General features: G+C 41.0%; 1 protein-coding gene across 4 annotated transcripts in view; it reads left to right on the top strand.

Moving 5' to 3' along the window:
* SHLD2 (shieldin complex subunit 2) overlaps window positions 1-18,398 on the top strand; it is a 34,725-nt gene that overhangs the window by 14,372 nt on the left and 1,955 nt on the right. For 2 of the 4 annotated variants that reach the window (XM_088129533.1, XM_088129527.1), the window contains exons 2-8: window positions 1,373-3,636; window positions 4,758-4,865; window positions 5,593-5,787; window positions 9,740-9,874; window positions 10,966-11,172; window positions 11,638-11,872; window positions 17,403-17,518. In XM_088129533.1, coding sequence (XP_087985659.1) covers window positions 2,175-3,636; window positions 4,758-4,865; window positions 5,593-5,787; window positions 9,740-9,874; window positions 10,966-11,172; window positions 11,638-11,872; window positions 17,403-17,518 — 2,458 coding nt within the window. In that variant the 5' untranslated portion in view covers window positions 1,373-2,174. The remainder of the gene's footprint in view (window positions 1-1,372; window positions 3,637-4,757; window positions 4,866-5,592; window positions 5,788-9,739; window positions 9,875-10,965; window positions 11,173-11,637; window positions 11,873-17,402; window positions 17,519-18,398) is intronic. The other 2 variants (XR_015793627.1, XM_088129540.1) reach the window with 2 other exon arrangements.

Genomic DNA, 18,398 nt, shown 5'->3' with positions numbered 1-18,398 from the left:
ATTAATTCCATCCTTGGTTTATTTTGGTTTTGTTAATCTACAAATGCTGGTTTGTTCTTTTTGCTTTTACAAAATGGGATCAATATACCTTGTACTCTGCGCTGTTGAACCAGAATCGTATTACATTCTGGGCTTATCGGCCTGATCCCTAAAGCACACTGACATGGAGCAATAATTAAGTAAAAATTCCTGAGGCAGAGCTTGCATCTTGAAGACTAATAAAAATGGGAAGAGGAATTATGAACAGATGAGAAGAAAAATACAGTGTAGAACATACTGCAGATATATATTTATTCATGAATTTATAAACCTCTTCGTTGTGGCATATAAAAGCAATAGCCTCAGCCAATGCAACAATTACACTAACAGACAACAACACAAATACAGTTTATAGTGACTATAATATTTCTGGTATCCCCAGCTGAATAGCACTCCATTCCCAAAGTCTCACTGGACCACCAACTTTTTAGGAGCTTCTAGACGACTAGGAATCAGGGATCTATCCTTGCTTGGAGTGGGGAGGGCAAACTGTTCTGGAAGAAGGGAGCCCCTACAGAGATGAAGATGAGAGTTACTGTTGATGAATTGCAGCACAGAAACTCCCTGTTGGCTTTTCCTGTCTAGAAGGGAGGTCGGTTGCAGAGTGTCCTCCAGGATGGCCTGTAACAGATCAGTGTTGCTTCCATGTGGTCCTTGTCGGCAGCTGTAGGTCTCTACAAGCCATCTTGTGTTCTTTTCTCTTCTAGCTTGTCCAGTATTAAAATATTCTAGGTATCAATATTGCTTTATTCATCTGTTTTTCCCCATTTATGTAATGGATATAAGTAGTTTTGAGAAAGGCCTACTGGAAATCCTTAAAAATGTTTTTACTTTTCTGTAATTGTGTAATGTATATATAAAATATCATCATTTCTGTAAATCATTTTTTACTTTTTATATTTTATAAAAGCAGTTTATAAAAGCAGAATAAAAAATGTGTTTCTGATGCCCAAAGTTCAGGCAATTTTGCTTTAAATAATGATTATGATTCAAATTACCTTAAGAGGATTTATATCTTAGTGATTTACAATGGAAATGTAAGCTTGGTACTTCACTCTTGAAACTGGAGATACATGATCAAGTTCTTCCTCATGACTGGATGATGCTGTAATTTGCTGCAACATTACAACTGGATTAAGTATAGAAAATATGCATATACGCCTCATGAAGGTTTCCGAGGGTATGGTGACCTCTAATGGTCAGATCAGCATCTACATTCAACATGTTCTAAATTGGGAAGGAGATGTGCTTCTGAACTATTTTAGAAGAAAACTGAATGTTGTTATTAAATGCTTAATGTTTTGTTTGTATGTGTTTCAATTCTTTGCAATAGAACAAACATCTGAAATTTCTACCAGAGACGTTGGATTCCTGACTTCAAGTGGATGTCTTCGTAGCTCAACCAAAGTACATTTTGTCATAATTTTCAAAAATTCCTGATGCGAGAAATTGGTTCTTTGCACTTTGTAATGTAACACAAAGCATGAAGATTTCAGTAATGTGAAAAATAGTCTATTTCACTTCAACAGAGAAATATCATTTGGAAAATTTCATCTTTGACTTTGTTTTCATTTCACTGTGTCTGTGCTATTGAACAAAATTGGATATTTTACCATATGTTTAAAAAAAAGCAAATTTTCAAGACATCATAGTGTATACTTTTAAAAAATGTCACCTTTTTTTTTGTCAGTATAATTCTGTGAAAGGGTTCAATATTTTAGCAGGAGCTTTCAACAATAAATTAAAGAATAAAAGAGTAGAATGCCTATTGTACCCTCTTGTGCTCTGAGATTTTTAAAATATAAAGTATAACATAAAATTAATTTTTAAATACAGAGAATATGAGACTCCAAGAACATTAAAAGGACTATAAATTCCATGCTTATAGTGTGTTGATGAAACCAATTTGAGTATTTTTATGAATATTTAATATTGTGCATTTCCCCAAAGCCAGTGGATGAAATTTGTTTGTTGGATATTTTATGACAGATTAACTGTACTATCCTTGAATGAATTATTGGAAAAGCTATGAATGAGTAAAAATTACGTTTTAGGCACTACATATAAAATGAACTATTGTGTATATTACATTAAGCTAAGTTTTCCCCATAATCAAAAACCTGCAAGAAACAAAAATGTCCAGAACACCTCAAATTCACATGTTCTTTGGTGCGCCCATTCTTCCAGCTGCTCCAAGGAACACTAAAGAAGATAAATCTTCTTTAGCTACTGAGGAACCATGGAGAGAACTCTATCTTTCATTTACCAATGACACTTTTAACCTTTGTAGTGCAAACTGCAGGACTCTTGATCATCAGACCGCAGATGATGCAGTTTTGCTTGCCGATTCCAAAGATCACTTCCCAGCAAACTTTGGGAAAAAATGTAGCTTAGTTGATGCTTTTATAACAGGTTGTGCAACGAGTGTTGGAAGTGTCAAATCCTTCAGCAATAAAAATAAGGTACTGGGTGAGTCACCTGACAGCAGTTGTATTGTCTACGATGATAGAGGGAACCAGAAGAAGCATCTTGTGTGTCAACAAAGCAAAACAATTTATACTGAAGGAAATGCTAGTTGCAGAATACATAACCATCTTGGTACTTTTCCCTTGGTTTCTAAGAAGAAGGGATTAAAAAAATGTGTGGTAGAGAATCATAATCCATCATATTTTCAGTGTGAATCTCATCTGCTCCTGAGTCAGTATCTGAAAACATGTTCGCAAAAAACAGATGAATCAAAAACCGAAAGCCTACTAGATACACATTCAACTCTTGACCTATCAACAGACAGTGAATTCCTTAGTATTCTGACTTTAAGCCAAGTAGCTCTTTTTTCAGGACAGTATGCTGTAGGACAAAATGAAATGCAAAACAAACCTATAGCAGTGGAAGGAGTAGAATTGGCCATACCTTGTAGGGAAGATGAAGCAGATGCAGAACCGCTAGTTAAATTAAATGAAGATGGTGATATGGCTGCTAAGAAGGCTGACATAAACAGTAAACCAAACTCTGTCAATTCTGTTGAACTCTTTGATTCAGATAACTCTAGTCAAGATAACTCATATTTCAAAGAAACTAGCTTTCAGGAAAATACTTGTGTATCCATAGGTCCTCTATATTCACCTGTTAAACTTGATAAAGAAGGACACCACCTTAAACCCCGGCAGAAAAGACTGCTATGTTCTCAAGAAGACCACTGTGCTGAAAGGACTCACGCTTCTGAAGATAATGTAACTACTTCTCATGTTACTTTTGGAGATCAGCAGCAATCCAAAAGAACCAAATTAGTTTGTTCTCCAGTTTGCCCAGTACAAAAAACTGAAAAAATGAGGATCCCAAGAATCAAAAAAGCTCAAAAGCAACTGTCATTGCTAAAACGCTGTGTTGACAAAGGCCAGAAGTACTCCATCTTGGTCATAGTGCTGCATCCTTGTCACATCAAAGAAATCAAGCTAGGAACTACAACATCCTCCAAAGTCCCCTTAGCCACAGTTGTCGTTTCTGATCAGTCGGCCATGCAACGGAAGGTTGTGTTGTGGAGAGCCGCAGCATTTTTATCACTTACGGTCTTTCCTGGAGATATCGTACTATTCACAGGTGAGTCTGTAAAACAGTTACATTTCCATCTGTAAGAGGGATATTTTACATGCTTAGTTTTCAATTATTGTGCTGTTTAAACAAAACCCAGGTCATAATCTTTGAGAAAACTGTAAATATGACCTGGAAATGTTTCGATTGACATTGCTCTTTAACAGAAGCATGGTGAGGTGTGGTACAACTGCATTAATATTTTTAGAAGGTGGGATTATCCAGCCACCAGAAAATGGTGTCCTTCATTATGGTTATGTTGGTTTATACGTGACTATGTGCAGAATTTAGATCATACAAACAGACCCATTCCATGTACGTTTCTGTTGACTCTCATGCCCTCTTGTGCCTCTATATTTCAGAGGCATTCTTCTGTAAGCGCAGATGAAAAAGTGCAAAATAAAAAGATTCTGAGAATTACATGAACAGTATGGAACAAAATGAGATATATGCCCATAGCCATATGGAAATCCAGGAAGCGCCTGTGGAATTATATTTGTATATATATATATGTGTGGAAGCTGTCCCACACTTTGTTTTGTATCTCTCTGATTTGCCTTCATTCAGGACAGTTTAAGCTGGAGCACAAGCTTTTTGGTCAGTTCATTTTCCTTCTTTCTCTTGCCATGTGCTCATTTAAGGGTTTTCCAGACCAGGATTTGGGAAAGCTCTTCCCTTGGGCGTGGTTTCACTTTAAGTTTGCAGTTTAACTCTATCTACAGTTTGGCATGATGTTGCAATGGACAACTATTGCTTTACCATTCACCTTCTAAGCTGAAATGAGTTTCTGATTCTAGTTTTGAGAGTATGCTCATAATGGGACAGGAAAGAGAGAACAGGTCTATAATTCCTTTTTACCTCTCAGAAACATGGATTGCCTACATTCAGCCTATTCAATCTTTGTTATGAAATGAGTCCCTTGAAATTTCACTCATTGTTAATTTTACTGGGGTTTGCTATTGATCTAATAGAGGCATAAATGGTTTTGAAAGCCATAGTTTCATTTTCCAGTACTCTTGCGCACTCAACCTCTTTGTCTGGTGGAAACCCTAAGAATAAACAGCATCCGATGCAAGTACAGCTCTTGGGTGATCTTCCGTTGATAGACCTCGTTTGTCTTTTCCTTGCAGACGTCATTGTTTATCAGAACCACTGGATTGGAGAAATGATGTTGCAGTCAACATTTACTACCAGACTGTTGAATCTTGGAAGCTGTTCAACTATTAATCAGAAGGAAGGTGAGGATTAACAAAGTACATGCAGAGGAATCTTGTCCCAAGGTTAGGTCACTGATTTATACTCAGTGTTTATCAAGTCATTAATGTGTTGCAGCTTTTACTAATACAAGTATTTTTTCCCAAGTTAATTAAATGATGTAATGTGGAGGGAATATTTGAATGTTAAAAGCAGTCTTAGCCTTTGGATTTTTTAAGGATGAGACATACCTAGGGTTCAGTAAAATCTGTTTTTACCTGATATGAGAAACTGCTGTTCATCCCACTTTCTTAGTCTGGCCTCTGAGCCTTGGGAACAGTTGATCGTGTCCATGCATTCTTTCTGTTGAGGAAGTTGATTGAGGGGGCTTCCTGCTAGAAGAAGAGGGCCCATATGCTAGGGTCCCTTCAAATTCAGTAATAATGAGATAGGCTTCACAATCAAAATTACACGCTAAAAGGTTAGACATAGATAGGTGGGATGGGTAAGAAGGAGAAGCCCAGTTCTTCAAGGCCTCAGAAATGCAGGGAGCCCTAAGCTGGTATTTGGAGCAGGATGATGTTCCCTTGCTGATCTTCTCGTTTGAAATACTATCTGTTATCTCTGTATTAACAAAATTATATCAGAGACGTATGGCTAATTCCATTTGCTCATAATATTTGGTGCAGAACTGCCAACAGAACAAATACGCAACTTCCATAGCCAAAGGTGAGGTAATTGTTAGCACTTCTCTCTTCCCCCCCCCCCAAGTCTCACATCTAGTAGACAGTAATATTCTCCAGGATTTGCTGACATACGTTTCTGCAAAGCATGCCCCTCTTCAAGCGCTCCCTCAGAGGCAAAGGCAGAGTCTGGACCACGTTCCGCATGTTCTTCTAAGTCAGCTCAAACCAGATACATTGGTGCACGCAGTATTGAAAATCGTCAACATCACCGTGCTGATAGGTGAGTTGAAGGTCTAATCCTAGACTTCACAAAGCCCCCAAGACTGTGCGTTGCAGTGGAAAGCAGTAGTGGAGTTGTGAATGCTGCAAACTCTAGATTTTATAATTCTCGTTTTTCTGTATGACTCCTTTGAGAAAAACACCAGCTAAGCACTTTAGCACAGCTATCTGTGGAGGGACATTGTCCGGTCTTCCCATTAAGCATGCAAACATCCTTTCCAGGTCCATCTCAAGGAGAAAAGAGGGGCAGTACCAGAGTACCGTATATCTGAACTCTTGTTGATAAGAAAAAGGTCATGAGATGATTCGAGACCACCTGATGTTTCCTTCCTGACAAAACAAGTTTAGGTTCTTCTCTGTGTCTAGTGGTCATCTGATTTGACAAAATCCTTTCCTGAGCATTGAAGTGGTATTAGTGATATGAAGGAATATGTGGATAGTGTCAGCCTTTAGCCATTAATAATTAACTTTCTAGATAATGCAAAGAGAGAAGTTTTGATTTCATGAAATCAGAGCATGCCCAGAATTATTTATTGTGTTTGGACCTTTTCATCTCTTGCTGTTCATACTTAAGTAACATTTGTTACTACCTTCTTGCTTCTCAGTCCTAAATTGAGAGCTTCAGAATTCAGCATAGTTTCTGCCACTCCTAAAGAAAAAGCATTCATTACCTGTTAAATAGACTGAAAGCTCAGTTATAAGCATAATTGGAATCCTAGTTTTGAAAATGTAACATCTAGAACTTATTAGTGAATTTTAGGAAACTGTAGCAACCTCTTCCATCTGCCTATAAAATAAATCCAAAATGCCACCCAGCTTTTCTTGTCCTTAAGGGGCTTGAATCTCATTCCTTCAGATACCATGTAGAAATCATTTTTAACATGAAGGGAACCATCAAAGTATATTGTGATTAAATATTAAGTCTGGAGTGGGGGGTGTTGGTAGTTGCAAACCTTCCAATCTAAAATAGTTCTTCACACTACTGAAGTCTAAATAAAATCATACTCAAATCAAGTTCCTGGTGACAACACTGGCTAGTCCTTAACTGGGGGGAGGGGGGAATAGGGGAGCAGTTGACAACAGCACAGAAGTGGTTTGCCAGTGCTTTCTGAGATGATTTTTGGACTTCTCAGTCTAACTGATAGCCCTGGGATTTCTAGTGGGCTTCAATCCAACTACTAACCAGGTGACATCCTGCTTCACTCTTCTGAAATCAGCCAAGGTCGATTAGGTGCTGCTATCTCTTGTAACCTAAGCCAATAACTAAATCCAAAATGAATTCTCTCTATTTCTTTCTGTTCTCTCTTTCTCTCTTTTTCTTTTCCTTTCTGAGTTTAGTTTGTATTGTCGTTTATTATTGTTTTTTAAAAATTTTCAGTAAAAAGATATTTATCAAAATGATTGAATAGACACGTTGCTATATCTTCAGTAGGGAGGAGAGATTCAGGACATGCTGAAATAATTTACCATTATCGTATGTGGTTCTTATAAGTCAGGTTACTTAACATAAGCAAGCTAGTTTGGTGCAGTGCTTAAGGCACCAGGCTAGAAACTCATGGAGACCATGAGTTGTCCTGGGACAAAACCAGCTGAGTGACCTTGGGCCAGTCACTCTCTCTCAGCCTTAGGAGGAAGGACAAACCACTTCTAAAAATCTTGCCAAGAAAACTTCCTGGTATTGTCGAAGGCTTTCACGGCCGGCATACGATGGCTGGTGTGGGTCTTCTGGGCTGTGTGGCCGTGTTCTGGAAGTTTTGTTTCCTAACGTTTCACCAGCACCTGTGACCGGCATCTTCAGAGAGCAGGAGCACAGACAGGAGCAGTTCTCTCTGTGCCCAGGATGATGTGACCCTTCTGTGGGTATTTATAGAGATCTGGGGGGGAGGGGGATTGGGGGTGTGTGGGAGGGGTTGGGTTACTGAGTGGCTGCTTGTTTTGGTGTCAGAATCTGTGTGTATCTTCCTGGGGATTAGGCAGGGTTTTTCTTCTATTGAGTTGTTAACGAGGGGCTGCTGGGGGTGATTAGCAAGTTCATTGTGTGAACTGTTCACATGTCCTGGTGGTTGAGCTGAGTTCGCTGACCTTTTGCAGGCTGTATTTTTCAGGATTGGTAGCCAGGTTTTGTTGATCTTTAGACTCTCCTCTTTTTTATTGAAACTGTGCTGGTGTTTGTGAATCTCAATGGCTTCCCAGTATAGCCTGGTATAGTGGCTGTTGGTGTTGTCCAGTATCTCTGTGTTTTCAAATAGGATTTTGTGTCCAGTGTGCCTGAGAGCATGTTCAGCTACTGCAGATTTTTCTGGTTGCTGTAGTCTGCAGTGCCTTTCGTGTACTTTTATCCTGGTATGGATGCTGCGTTTTGTGGTCCCGATGTATACTTGCCTGCAGCTGCATGGTATGCGGTATACTCCTGCGGCGATGAGGGGATCCCTTTTGTCTTTTGCTGATTTTAGCACTTCTTGTACTTTTCTGGTGGGTCTGAAGATTGTTTGGAAATTGTGTTTTTCCATCAGTTTTCCCATGCGGTCTGTGACCCCTTTGATATAGGGCAGAAATACTTTGTTGGTGGGTGGCTGTTTTTCTTCTTCAGTCGCATGTTGTTTTCTTGGTTTGATGGCTCTTTTTATTTCATTCTTGGAGTAGCCATTCGCTTGTAGGACCCAATTAAGGTGGTTAAGTTCGGAGTTTAGGAATTGGGTTTCGCAGATCCGATTGGCACGATCCATGAGGGTTTTGATAATGCCTCTTTTCTGACGTGGGTGGTGGTTGGAGTTTTTGTGTAGGTAACAGTCTGTGTGGGTGGGTTTTCTGTAGACTTTGTGTCCTAATTTGAGGTCTGGTTTGCGTATGACCAACGTGTCTAGAAATGGAAGTTGGCCGTCTACTTCTTTTTCCATGGTGAATTGTATATTGGGGTGGACGCTGTTTAGGCGGTTCAGGAACTTCTCTAGGTCTTCTTCATCCTGACTCCAAATTGCGAAGGTGTCATCCACAAATTGGAACCAGACTGTTGGGGTAATGGGTGCGGTTTCTAAAGCCCGTTTTTCAAAATGTTCCATGTAGAAATTTGCTACGACTGGGCTCAGGGGGCTTCCCATGGCGACACCGTCCATCTGTTCATAGTACTCATTATCCCATAGGAAGTAACTGGTTGTTAGGCAGTGCTGAAATAAGGCTGTGATGTCTTCTGGGAAGATCTGTTTGATGAGTGCCAGGGTGTCCCTCACTGGTACCTTGGTGAACAGGGAGACCACGTCAAAACTGACCAGTTTGTCCGTGGGGTTGAGTTTCAGGGTGGTGATTTTGTCGATGAAATGTCCTGAGTCTCTGATGTGGGCTGGAATCTGTCCAACGTGGGTCTGTAGAAGGGTGGCCAGATGTTTGGATAATTCATATGTCGGGGAGCCAATGCCGCTTATGATGGGTCTGAGTGGGATCGAGTCTTTGTGGATTTTGGGGAGTCCGTATAGTCTGGGTGTAAGGGCTTCTGTCTTGCATATGCGTTGAAGTACGTTGGGGTGAATCTCTATAAATACCCACAAAAAGGGTCACATCACCCTGGGCACAGAGAGGACTGCTCCTGTCTGTGCTCCTGCACTCTGAAGATGCCGGTCACAGGTGCTGGCGAAACGTTAGGAAACAAAACTTCCAGAACACAGCCACACAGCCCAGAAGGCCCACACCAGCCAAAACTTCCTGGGTTCATCCAGATAGTCTCCAGGAGTCAAGACTGACTCAAATGCATCCCCCCCCCCAAAAACCCCTCTTAATATAAGCTCAGAGATACACCAAGTTCAGTAAAAATTACATAACCTTGAATGAACACAATGCTTTGATAGGGAGAAAACAAATTATGTAACAAATTACTATTTCAAGTAATCTTAATAAGCTATGATATCCCCCTCCTTTTCTTAAGCAAACCATACTTACTGTTCCAATTTTTCAACCTTTAGAATCTATGTATAGCTTTAAAGGAGAAAAACAAAGAAAAATTATCTTAACAGTGGAACAAATCAAGGATCAACCTTATGCTTTGGTCATCTGGGGAGATGCAGCAGCCCAGTGCCTTCAGCTGCAAAGGAAAAAAGGTAAAAAGTCATTAAATGTTTTAAAATAACTGTAGCTACGTGCATTGCTGTATCACATTGCCGTACTGTGGCAAGGAACAAGTAATGCAGGGTTATCTTCCCTTGCCCCTTTTCCTTCCTGCTTTAACACAAATGAACTTTTCACCATCTGGTGAGTCTGTGTCTGTCCTTCTCCTGAACAGCCTGATTTCCCTCATTTTGCAACCTATGTTTGGTTAGTTGATTGCTCAAGTGTTTCTTCTTGGAGTAAAACCAACTTCAGCTTCCTCGTGTAATATCAGTTCATTCTATTACCAGCAACATCCATAATGATCTCTACCGTGCACCTATATTTCAGAGATGGTTTATTTACTGCATTTAGAACCTGCAGGCCAGGGCAAATTAATGGGGGATCTCCCCAGTTTTATTCCCACAACAAGAGAATGTCTGGTCTAAGGTCTCCCAGGTAGCTCCATGGTCAAGTGGAAACTTAAACCTGGGTCTCTCTGTTAAAAGTCCAACATCTTAACCATGACACTTCACTAGTTTCCATAGAGGCACCCTTTATTGTATCATAATTGATATACTAAGATGTGTGATAAGCAGCTGTTTCTAGCACTTTCCAATGTTGACAACTCCCAGAATTTTAAGTAATGGCCGAAATGGCTGGGATTTTATTTTAATTATTTAGTTGTTTTATTTCATTAAATTTATTATAGCCATCCACTCCAACAAACTCTGGATTCTTGGGTTCATGCCAGTAGATCACAATGTAGCCAAGATTGAGATACATTGGTCTAGCCACTTAATTGGGACTGAGGGCCATAATATTGCTTCTTCCACTGCTTTAGTTATCCCCCCAAGAATGAGATTGCCTCGAACATCCCAATCTGTGTAGAAACTGTGTGTATACTCAAAATATGAGAGATACTATTTTCACAAATAGCAAAATACTAGTTCATATATTATTGTGTAAAATAATGTTTTAAGATGGGTTAAGTTGTCAAAGTTGACATCTCCTTTACAGTATTATCGGTTATTTTACCTCTGAAAGTAGAGTGTTTTGTCCAAAGCTTCAGTGATGTTAATGCTTTTCTTATTCTTCTTCACAGATCATATTTGGGAATTTAGATATCTCTTTGTAAAACACAGTCCTGTCTCTGGTGACTTGGAATTGCACACCACACCTTGGTCGGTCCTAGAATGCCTTTTTGATGATGATAGAAGAGCTCTTGCCTTCAAAGAGAAGTTTGAAAGGAACGTCGAAGAGTTGATGAAGATGTCCACCCTTGCTGCCCATCTAGAAGAGAAGTGTTCTGGTGAGATCCTTATTCCTGTTTCAGGAAGAAGGTGTCTTGTGTCTTAATATAACTCCTATCCTTTTCCCTTCCAAAGAGTTTGAGGCAAAGCGTTGCAACTCAGAATAAAACAGGACCATTGGCATGCAAACTTTTTGCCTGCATTAATTCTGTTTAATTAAAAAGCTCTTTGACAGAGTTTATAAGTGACAGGGAACTGCATGGATATGATCTCTCATCAAGAACATCACCCTCTGCGCTCTGACCTGACCCAGCAATGGTATAATCAGGAAAAACCTGTTACATACCTGAGCATAAGTCCAGCGTGGTTTTCCTATGAGTCTGCACGGACGAGCAGATACCGTTGATCTTAAATTTCACTGGGCTACAAGTCACGCTGATCCAGATAGCATTCTTTTTAGTTACTATTTTCTTGCCTCAGAAAAAGTGACATAATTCCTCTACCAATTCTTGTGGTTTTCATAGGAATAATCCAAGTGAAGGCCTCCATTTCAAAGTTGAACTTTATGAATGCTTCCTTATCATGTGGGCAGCGTGTTTTTGATGCTGATACTTCGCTGCAACACATATTTGCCTCTCTTCCTCTGATCACCTACACGGGATGTGCGAAATGTGGCCATGAACTGCAGGCAGATGATAACGAGATCTACAAGCAATGCCTTACCTGCTTACCTTTTAACAAAGTCAAAATATTCTACAGGTAAACAAAAAAGGAGAAGAACAGAAAGAAACTCAAATCAGTAAAGTTGGTAGCAGCTTCTCATTTATGTTCCTAATGTTCTCTGTAGTTACATTACATATTTTTTTAAAGAAACTCCTTTGTAGCAAAACAGCCCTGTTTTGAAGGTGAAGTAAATTACATTCACTATCTGAATGGATTGAGGGGTTGAAGGCTTTCTGTCCTGTTGTTTTTTCTGCCTCTGTGGGGGTGGACAATAGTGAACGGAGGCTATTTTGTTATCCATGGATAAATGGATTCGTCTTACACATGCAGGAGTCTTTGAACATTGCTATAGGCTTGGGCAAAGATATCCTATTGTACTTCAAAGGAAAAGGAAAGTTTTAGTCCTTCTGATGCTTGTGGAATTGCTAGGAAAGGCTCTGGAAGCAAGGAGGGAGCAGGAAGGAGCTTGGTAGAGTAGTAAATACAATAATTATTTTAAGTGGCATATAAAACACAGGCCTGCCCATCATATCTGGAGTCCTCTCTGGGCCTTCAAACCTGGATTGCATCAAAGGATCACCGAGAGATTCCAGTCTAGTTCTAGGTTATGCAACAAATTTTGAGAGTCACTGAAGACCTAACTTGAAACCAAAATAGCTCCCACCCCATGATAGTCCAGGTAGATTCATGAATCATTTAAGTCCTGACACACGGTTAGCCAAGTGTGCAGAAAGCTAGACAGTTCCTCTTTTCATCCTTCTTGGGGGAGGGGAAGGAAAAGCTTGGTGTGAGGAGCAAGAGTGATGTCTTTCCAAGACCTTAATTTTCTCCCAATCTTTCTCTCCCCCACCCCCCCAAAAAAAAACCCTGAAAAACTGTGAAGCCAACTGAAGGACAGCCTTGACCACACCTAGCTTGGTTGAAAAGGTCTTATTTTGGACCTCTCACTTATAATTTTCACTTGTGTGGTTCTATGTACTGAAATTAGAAAGCTTTAAGTATACATCATGGAAGTCTTTGGGAAATCTAGACATTGTTAAAGTAAATACCCTGGATATTACATGGTTCGCTACACATTTGTCTTTGTGAGCCTCGGTGTCAGAAAAGCATACATCAATATATCAAGAGGATTCTAGATGCAAACTTGGAATGGAAACTTTTAAAAAAAGCTGTTGAAGCAGCTGCTGATTGAAAACTAGATATTACATCCTGTTTCTAGAAACCCATTATTTCACAATTAGTACAGAAAGCCTAGTTAGGAGGCAGCCATGTAGCTGATCTCAAAAAGCTAAACCTTATCAGACCTCATTAGTACTGCAAAGGAAATGCCACAAATGTGTCCATAAAGTCACCAGGAGTCAAGCTGGACCCAAAAGAGACTTTATCTACAGGAAGAGCAGCTTCCTGTTGGCTGACACCAGATGGCAGCAAGGGACAGTTTGTGGAGAAAAAGGAGTATCTTCTGTTATATCTGACTTCATATAATGATAATAGAAGTTGGAAAAGACAAATCAGTTTGAGGCCTTATTCTACAAAGCAGAGATGCAAAGATACCCTCACCTTACTCTGATCCCAAAGTTTTTGCTTTGGCTGTAGTCGTGTTTGCTGTGTTATGATCCCCAGCAATGTCTTGGAGGACATATGTGAACATCTGAATATCAGAAACTCTGAGTCACATATGGACAACCATATGCAGCCTTTGGATTCCCACCCCGAAATGGACAAGAAACAAAACTTGATTCTCACTATGCAGTGAAGTGAATGTTCAAACCAGCTTCCCGTTGCTTGCTACCTTCCCAGAGTGTTGGATTTCCACTTTCATAATCTGTAGTTAGCAGTCCAGTGCATCTGGTTGAGAAAGGCTAACATGAAAGGATCAAATTTATATTGTTCTTTCTCATAGCATGTGTTCTGCATGGTTGTAGGGTTGCTGCTTGTTTTTGCATCGAGCTACATAGAACTCAAGGCTGGTTTAAGCATCAACGCAAAAATAATATAAAAGTAGCAAAATCCTCACTTTTCCGGGTAGCCAAAAGCCATTTCAGCTCAAATTGCTCAGCATCCCTTCTGAGAAATGTTCTTGGCTTTTAATGCTTTGGAAGAATCCCATGATTATGGAGAAGCCCTAAAGGTGATTTCCCTTGTGTTTACACAGTTTGTATACGAAGGTGCTTGTTGGTGATAAGAACTCACAACCAGGCTGACGGCCCAGTCTGTGGCTGAAATGGGCCCAGGCCCATCTATGGGCCCTTTCTCACCAAAGCCATTTTAATCTCCCAGTAGCAGATTGAAGGTGATAATCTTTACTTCTGCCACTTTTGCCTGACTTTCTATGATTTCTAATCGCTGCTCCTAGGTTTGTTTGGTGGCCTTGTTACAAAATCATCGCATGTTACTATAAAAGTAAGCTATTCTTTGAGCCAGGAGTCACTATATGGATGTATCTATATAGCTTTCTTCGTAGTAATATGGAAGTAGCTTGCTCTCTTCAAGAGTTTTGCTATTGTGGCTGACTGCCCAGCCTAGCCTACTAGTGGTGTCCTGTTTAAGTCCTAACTAGGTCTCCACTTTCCTGACTAGCCGAGGTTTGCTAGGTGCTTGTGTCTTCCTTGCAAGTGGGGTGGAGGGCAATATTTTTAATGAATATGATAGGTACGTTGCCTCTTGCTTCTCTGGCATGAAAGACTTTCTTAGCTCCCTAGTTTTGTGAAGGCTCTTGGACTTGTAAGAGGTGTTTCCATGCTTTCAGCAGACGCCTGCAGCGGGAAGGAATCGCCCTCTAAGAAAGAGAGCCGTTTCCAAGCAGAAGCCCTTAACTAGGGAATAAGGGCCATGTTAGAGCACTCCAAAGACTTGGAGAATTAAGGTAAGGCCCCTTTAGCCTCTGACTACAACCACAGCCCAAAAGAGGCTCCAGTCCTACATGTTCTGCTTGCCTCCCTTGTCTTCTGAGGCCCTCTTTGAAATATCCTGTGATTCTCTTGGAGAATATTCTTGAAATGTCATGAAATTGGTACAAGCAAAGCTTTTGCCTTATGAATTTCATATGAAATATTTTCCATTTTTTAGCTGCAACATATTAACGTAATGGAGGAGCTGCTCCCAGTGAAAACTCATGCTCAGGCTGCTTATTCTGTCCCCCCCCCCCCCCATATCAGTTTTCCATAGTTTGTTCATTTGTTTGCAGTTTTTAGGTTTAATGCCGTAGCTTGGGCCCGTTCTCTCCGCTTTTATTCATCTTCAGAAAACAATACTAATGCTGTTTTCAGTCTGCCTTTTTTCCTGAAGGGAAAAAGATGCCCAGTGGATCCTCTGGCTCCATATTCAGTCCCAACTATTTGGGCAATGGGATTTTGAGCCGAGGGCCTTTCTCTTAAACTTCCCACTCCTCCGGGGCTTCCAAAGTCAGGTGGGATCGCATGTGTTACGTGCGGGAGTCCAGCTTTTGCAACAAGCCTCCGTTGAGTTGAATCAGACGATGCTGCGCCAAGCTGAGTGTGGATTTTGTTTCTTTAACGCACTACCTTGCCTTCCTTCTCCAGGCATTCAAAGTAGGCAGCGGTGGGTAAAACCCAGCCATGGTTGTTGATGGTAATGAAACCAGGTGGATAATTATTATTATAGTAACGCTTGCCCGGCAAGTTTACGCCCTTAGTGTGCCGAGGGTGCTTTGGACTTTACAAAGACAGTGAAGGTTGGTGAAATTGTTTCTGGCAGCCTTATCAGGAGCTGATAAGGCTATAATTGGACACTGTTTTTATGTGTAAATAATTTAGTATAAACTAGCGAGTTGGCTTCTTTCGCTTTGAAATTGCCATTTAATTGTTGTTGATGAAAAGTGTTAGTGGGGGATTGGAAGGATTGCTCTGGTTGCCCCCGTAGTTCTGCTCACAGTAATTGCTTGCATGCAGAGACCGGGCTGATTAGGTGCCGCTCTGGACTTCAAAGTGGAAAATGTCCTTGAGTGGGGAAGTGCCAAGGGTTTGGCGGGCACAAGGGTAGCTGTGCAGGGGCTGCGATGTGTTTCTGAGCCAAGCGAAGGCCGGGATAGCTCACCTTGCTGCACATTTAGTTGTAGAAACGTGTGTTTGTGTGGTTTTCTCATTCAGGGTGCAGTTCGTGTCTGGAATCTCCTCTCCCTTCTTCTGTTGCTTAAGATTCATTTACACATAAAGTGACTTGCAGGTTCTGTCTGTGGGGCAGCCAACCCTAATGTTACACTTCGGAAATCAACCCCAATAAATTGTTTGACTTCCTGCAGTACAGTAGTCAAGACGTTTCTATAGAAAGAAAGAAAAATGGCTACTATTTACTTTTAGGGGAGAGTCTGAAGTGCTGTATTGAATGAAGCACAGCCCAGGGTTGTCCACGGGGTGCCAAGATGGCAGCCACAACCATGTGATCAAAGCCCCACCCCTTTTTAATATAAATTGTATAACACACATCAAGGCAAGACTTTGATTATATGTTGTGGCTACCAGCTGGACTCTTCTGACCCTCCTGTGGACAATCCTGGGCACAGCCGTTCTTAATAGGGTGGGGTGAAGCCTTTGGAAATTCAGAAGGGATCCTCTGAACTTGCTGCTTGTTGTATCTTGGTTGCAACGGATGTGTCTTCTATGCATGCTCAGACAACATGGGAATTCTCACGGCAACAATGTTGTGTTTTTGGGTGGCGAGGGTACCCCAACAGTGGGTTCAGTGCCTGGACGCTTCACATATTCCTGCTTCTTAAAACCAGTTCGCCTCCAAGAGGATGTTTCAGTTGTAGGATAGAGGGCATGTTCAGCCCCTCCTTTCCAAGGTGCCCTGATAAAGACCTCCCTTATAAAGGCAGTGGCAAAGAAACCTTCAGCATATTTTGTGCTTATGACTTATAACAATCAGAAACAATCACACATGATCTAAAATTCAAGAAGGAAGTCACATTTCAGTACATGTCCTGGAGGTCTGGAAAAAATTGAAAGGGTACATATATTTTTTTGCAACTTCTCTGTAAACAAGACGTGAAAAAAGCAAGAGTCCATCTGATTTGCAGACCTTGAGTTCTCGTTGATCTGAGCTGATAGAAGACTTCAAGGCAGACTTTTTAAAAATTAAACACAGTTCTTCATATATGTCTGATCTCCTACAGTTTAAAATATTTTCAACTAGACTCTGATTTTGAAACAAAATGGAAAATTACTGTTCTTAATCTCACATTTTCCTCTTGCTCAAATCTGGAAGATGCCAGTATTGCATCACTCTGGCATTTTCAGTTTTTTACAGATTCTCTTTTAAGATCTGTGGTGCTGATTTTTCATTCTTTTAAATGGAACCAAAGACTTGGAAAATAATGCCCTTGGTTTAATTGTTTAGAGGGATAATTAAGCTGCTTTTTAATGCCAGGTACTGTACACAATTACAGCAAGGCAAGGCATCTCCCTGCCTCGCAATACTGCACTCCTAGATAAACAATAATATGTAATTGTAGACAATTATATTCTTAAGTATCTTGTAATAGGAAATATCAAACCATTAAACTGAAGGGCTATTAAGATTTTTTTCCCCTTGTTTCCTCGTTTAGGCCTGCTGTGATGACTGTTGAGGATGGGGGATATGAAATCTCCATTCAGGTGGGATCCGAATTGATGGAGAGGATATTCCTTAATATTCCAGCAGAATGGCTGAAGAAGATCATAGGTAATACCCAGGGGATCGGTTGCGTAACCTGGAGATTTTTTTGTTTGTAATCCCTTAACTCCTGGTTCATGAAGCGAAGAGAAATGACCCTTCCTTGGCCTCTGTTCCCTGATGACACTCCATCTTCAAAGGCTAAGACGCGTCTCACCCCAGCCTGGTGACCTCCAGCTGTGCCCTGCTGCTCGGGATGATGACAGCTGTCATCCAAGAGACCTGCAGGGTACCTGGCTAGGGAAGACGTGGTTGGTTGGTTGGTTGGTTGGTTGGTTGGTTGGTTGGTTGGTTGGAGTGATCCCCCGCCTTTCTTCCAGGAGCTCAAGGCAGTGCACATAATAGACCCTCTTCTGATCCCCCCCCCAACACCCATGTGGGGGAGCCTGGGCTGAGAGACAGGGCATGTCTTAGCGTTGCTGGCATCACCCAGTCACAACACCGGTTTTCATGATGTTTTATTGACACCAGTGAGGATTGGAGGATGCTACAGAATACTTGGCCAAGGCAGGATTTGAATCTGGGTCTTCTGGATCACAGGACAAAGCTTTCACCCCCACACCAGACCACCTCACAAAATGTGCTTCTTCTGTACGGAAGCGTGGACTGAAATGGGGTGCTAGCAAAGGGCATTATTAACTCCCTTTCTATAGGATTGTGTGATAGGAACCCCTGAGAGCAGTCGCACAGGCATTTTCTCAGCAGAAACGAGGAATTTGGAGTCAGAGTGGATAGGAGTTAGGAGTTAGCCTGGACCCCTCGCAGAATGCATTTCTCAATTCAAAATAGCAGGGGCAGTGATCTGTTAACATCCCATAAATACCCTAGGAATCAGAACAGGCTCCACATACGTTGTGCTCCTCCATCCCATAGCATAGCCAGGGAAAAG

The sequence above is a fragment of the Python bivittatus genome, unplaced genomic scaffold, assembly GCF_059951505.1.
Source record: "Python bivittatus isolate LINGU-HERP-01145 unplaced genomic scaffold, Pbiv_v1 ctg000050_np1212, whole genome shotgun sequence".
NCBI lineage: Eukaryota > Metazoa > Chordata > Lepidosauria > Squamata > Pythonidae > Python > Python bivittatus.
Note: the sequence above shows the minus strand (reverse complement) of the source record. Positions and strands in the feature narration are given on the sequence as shown.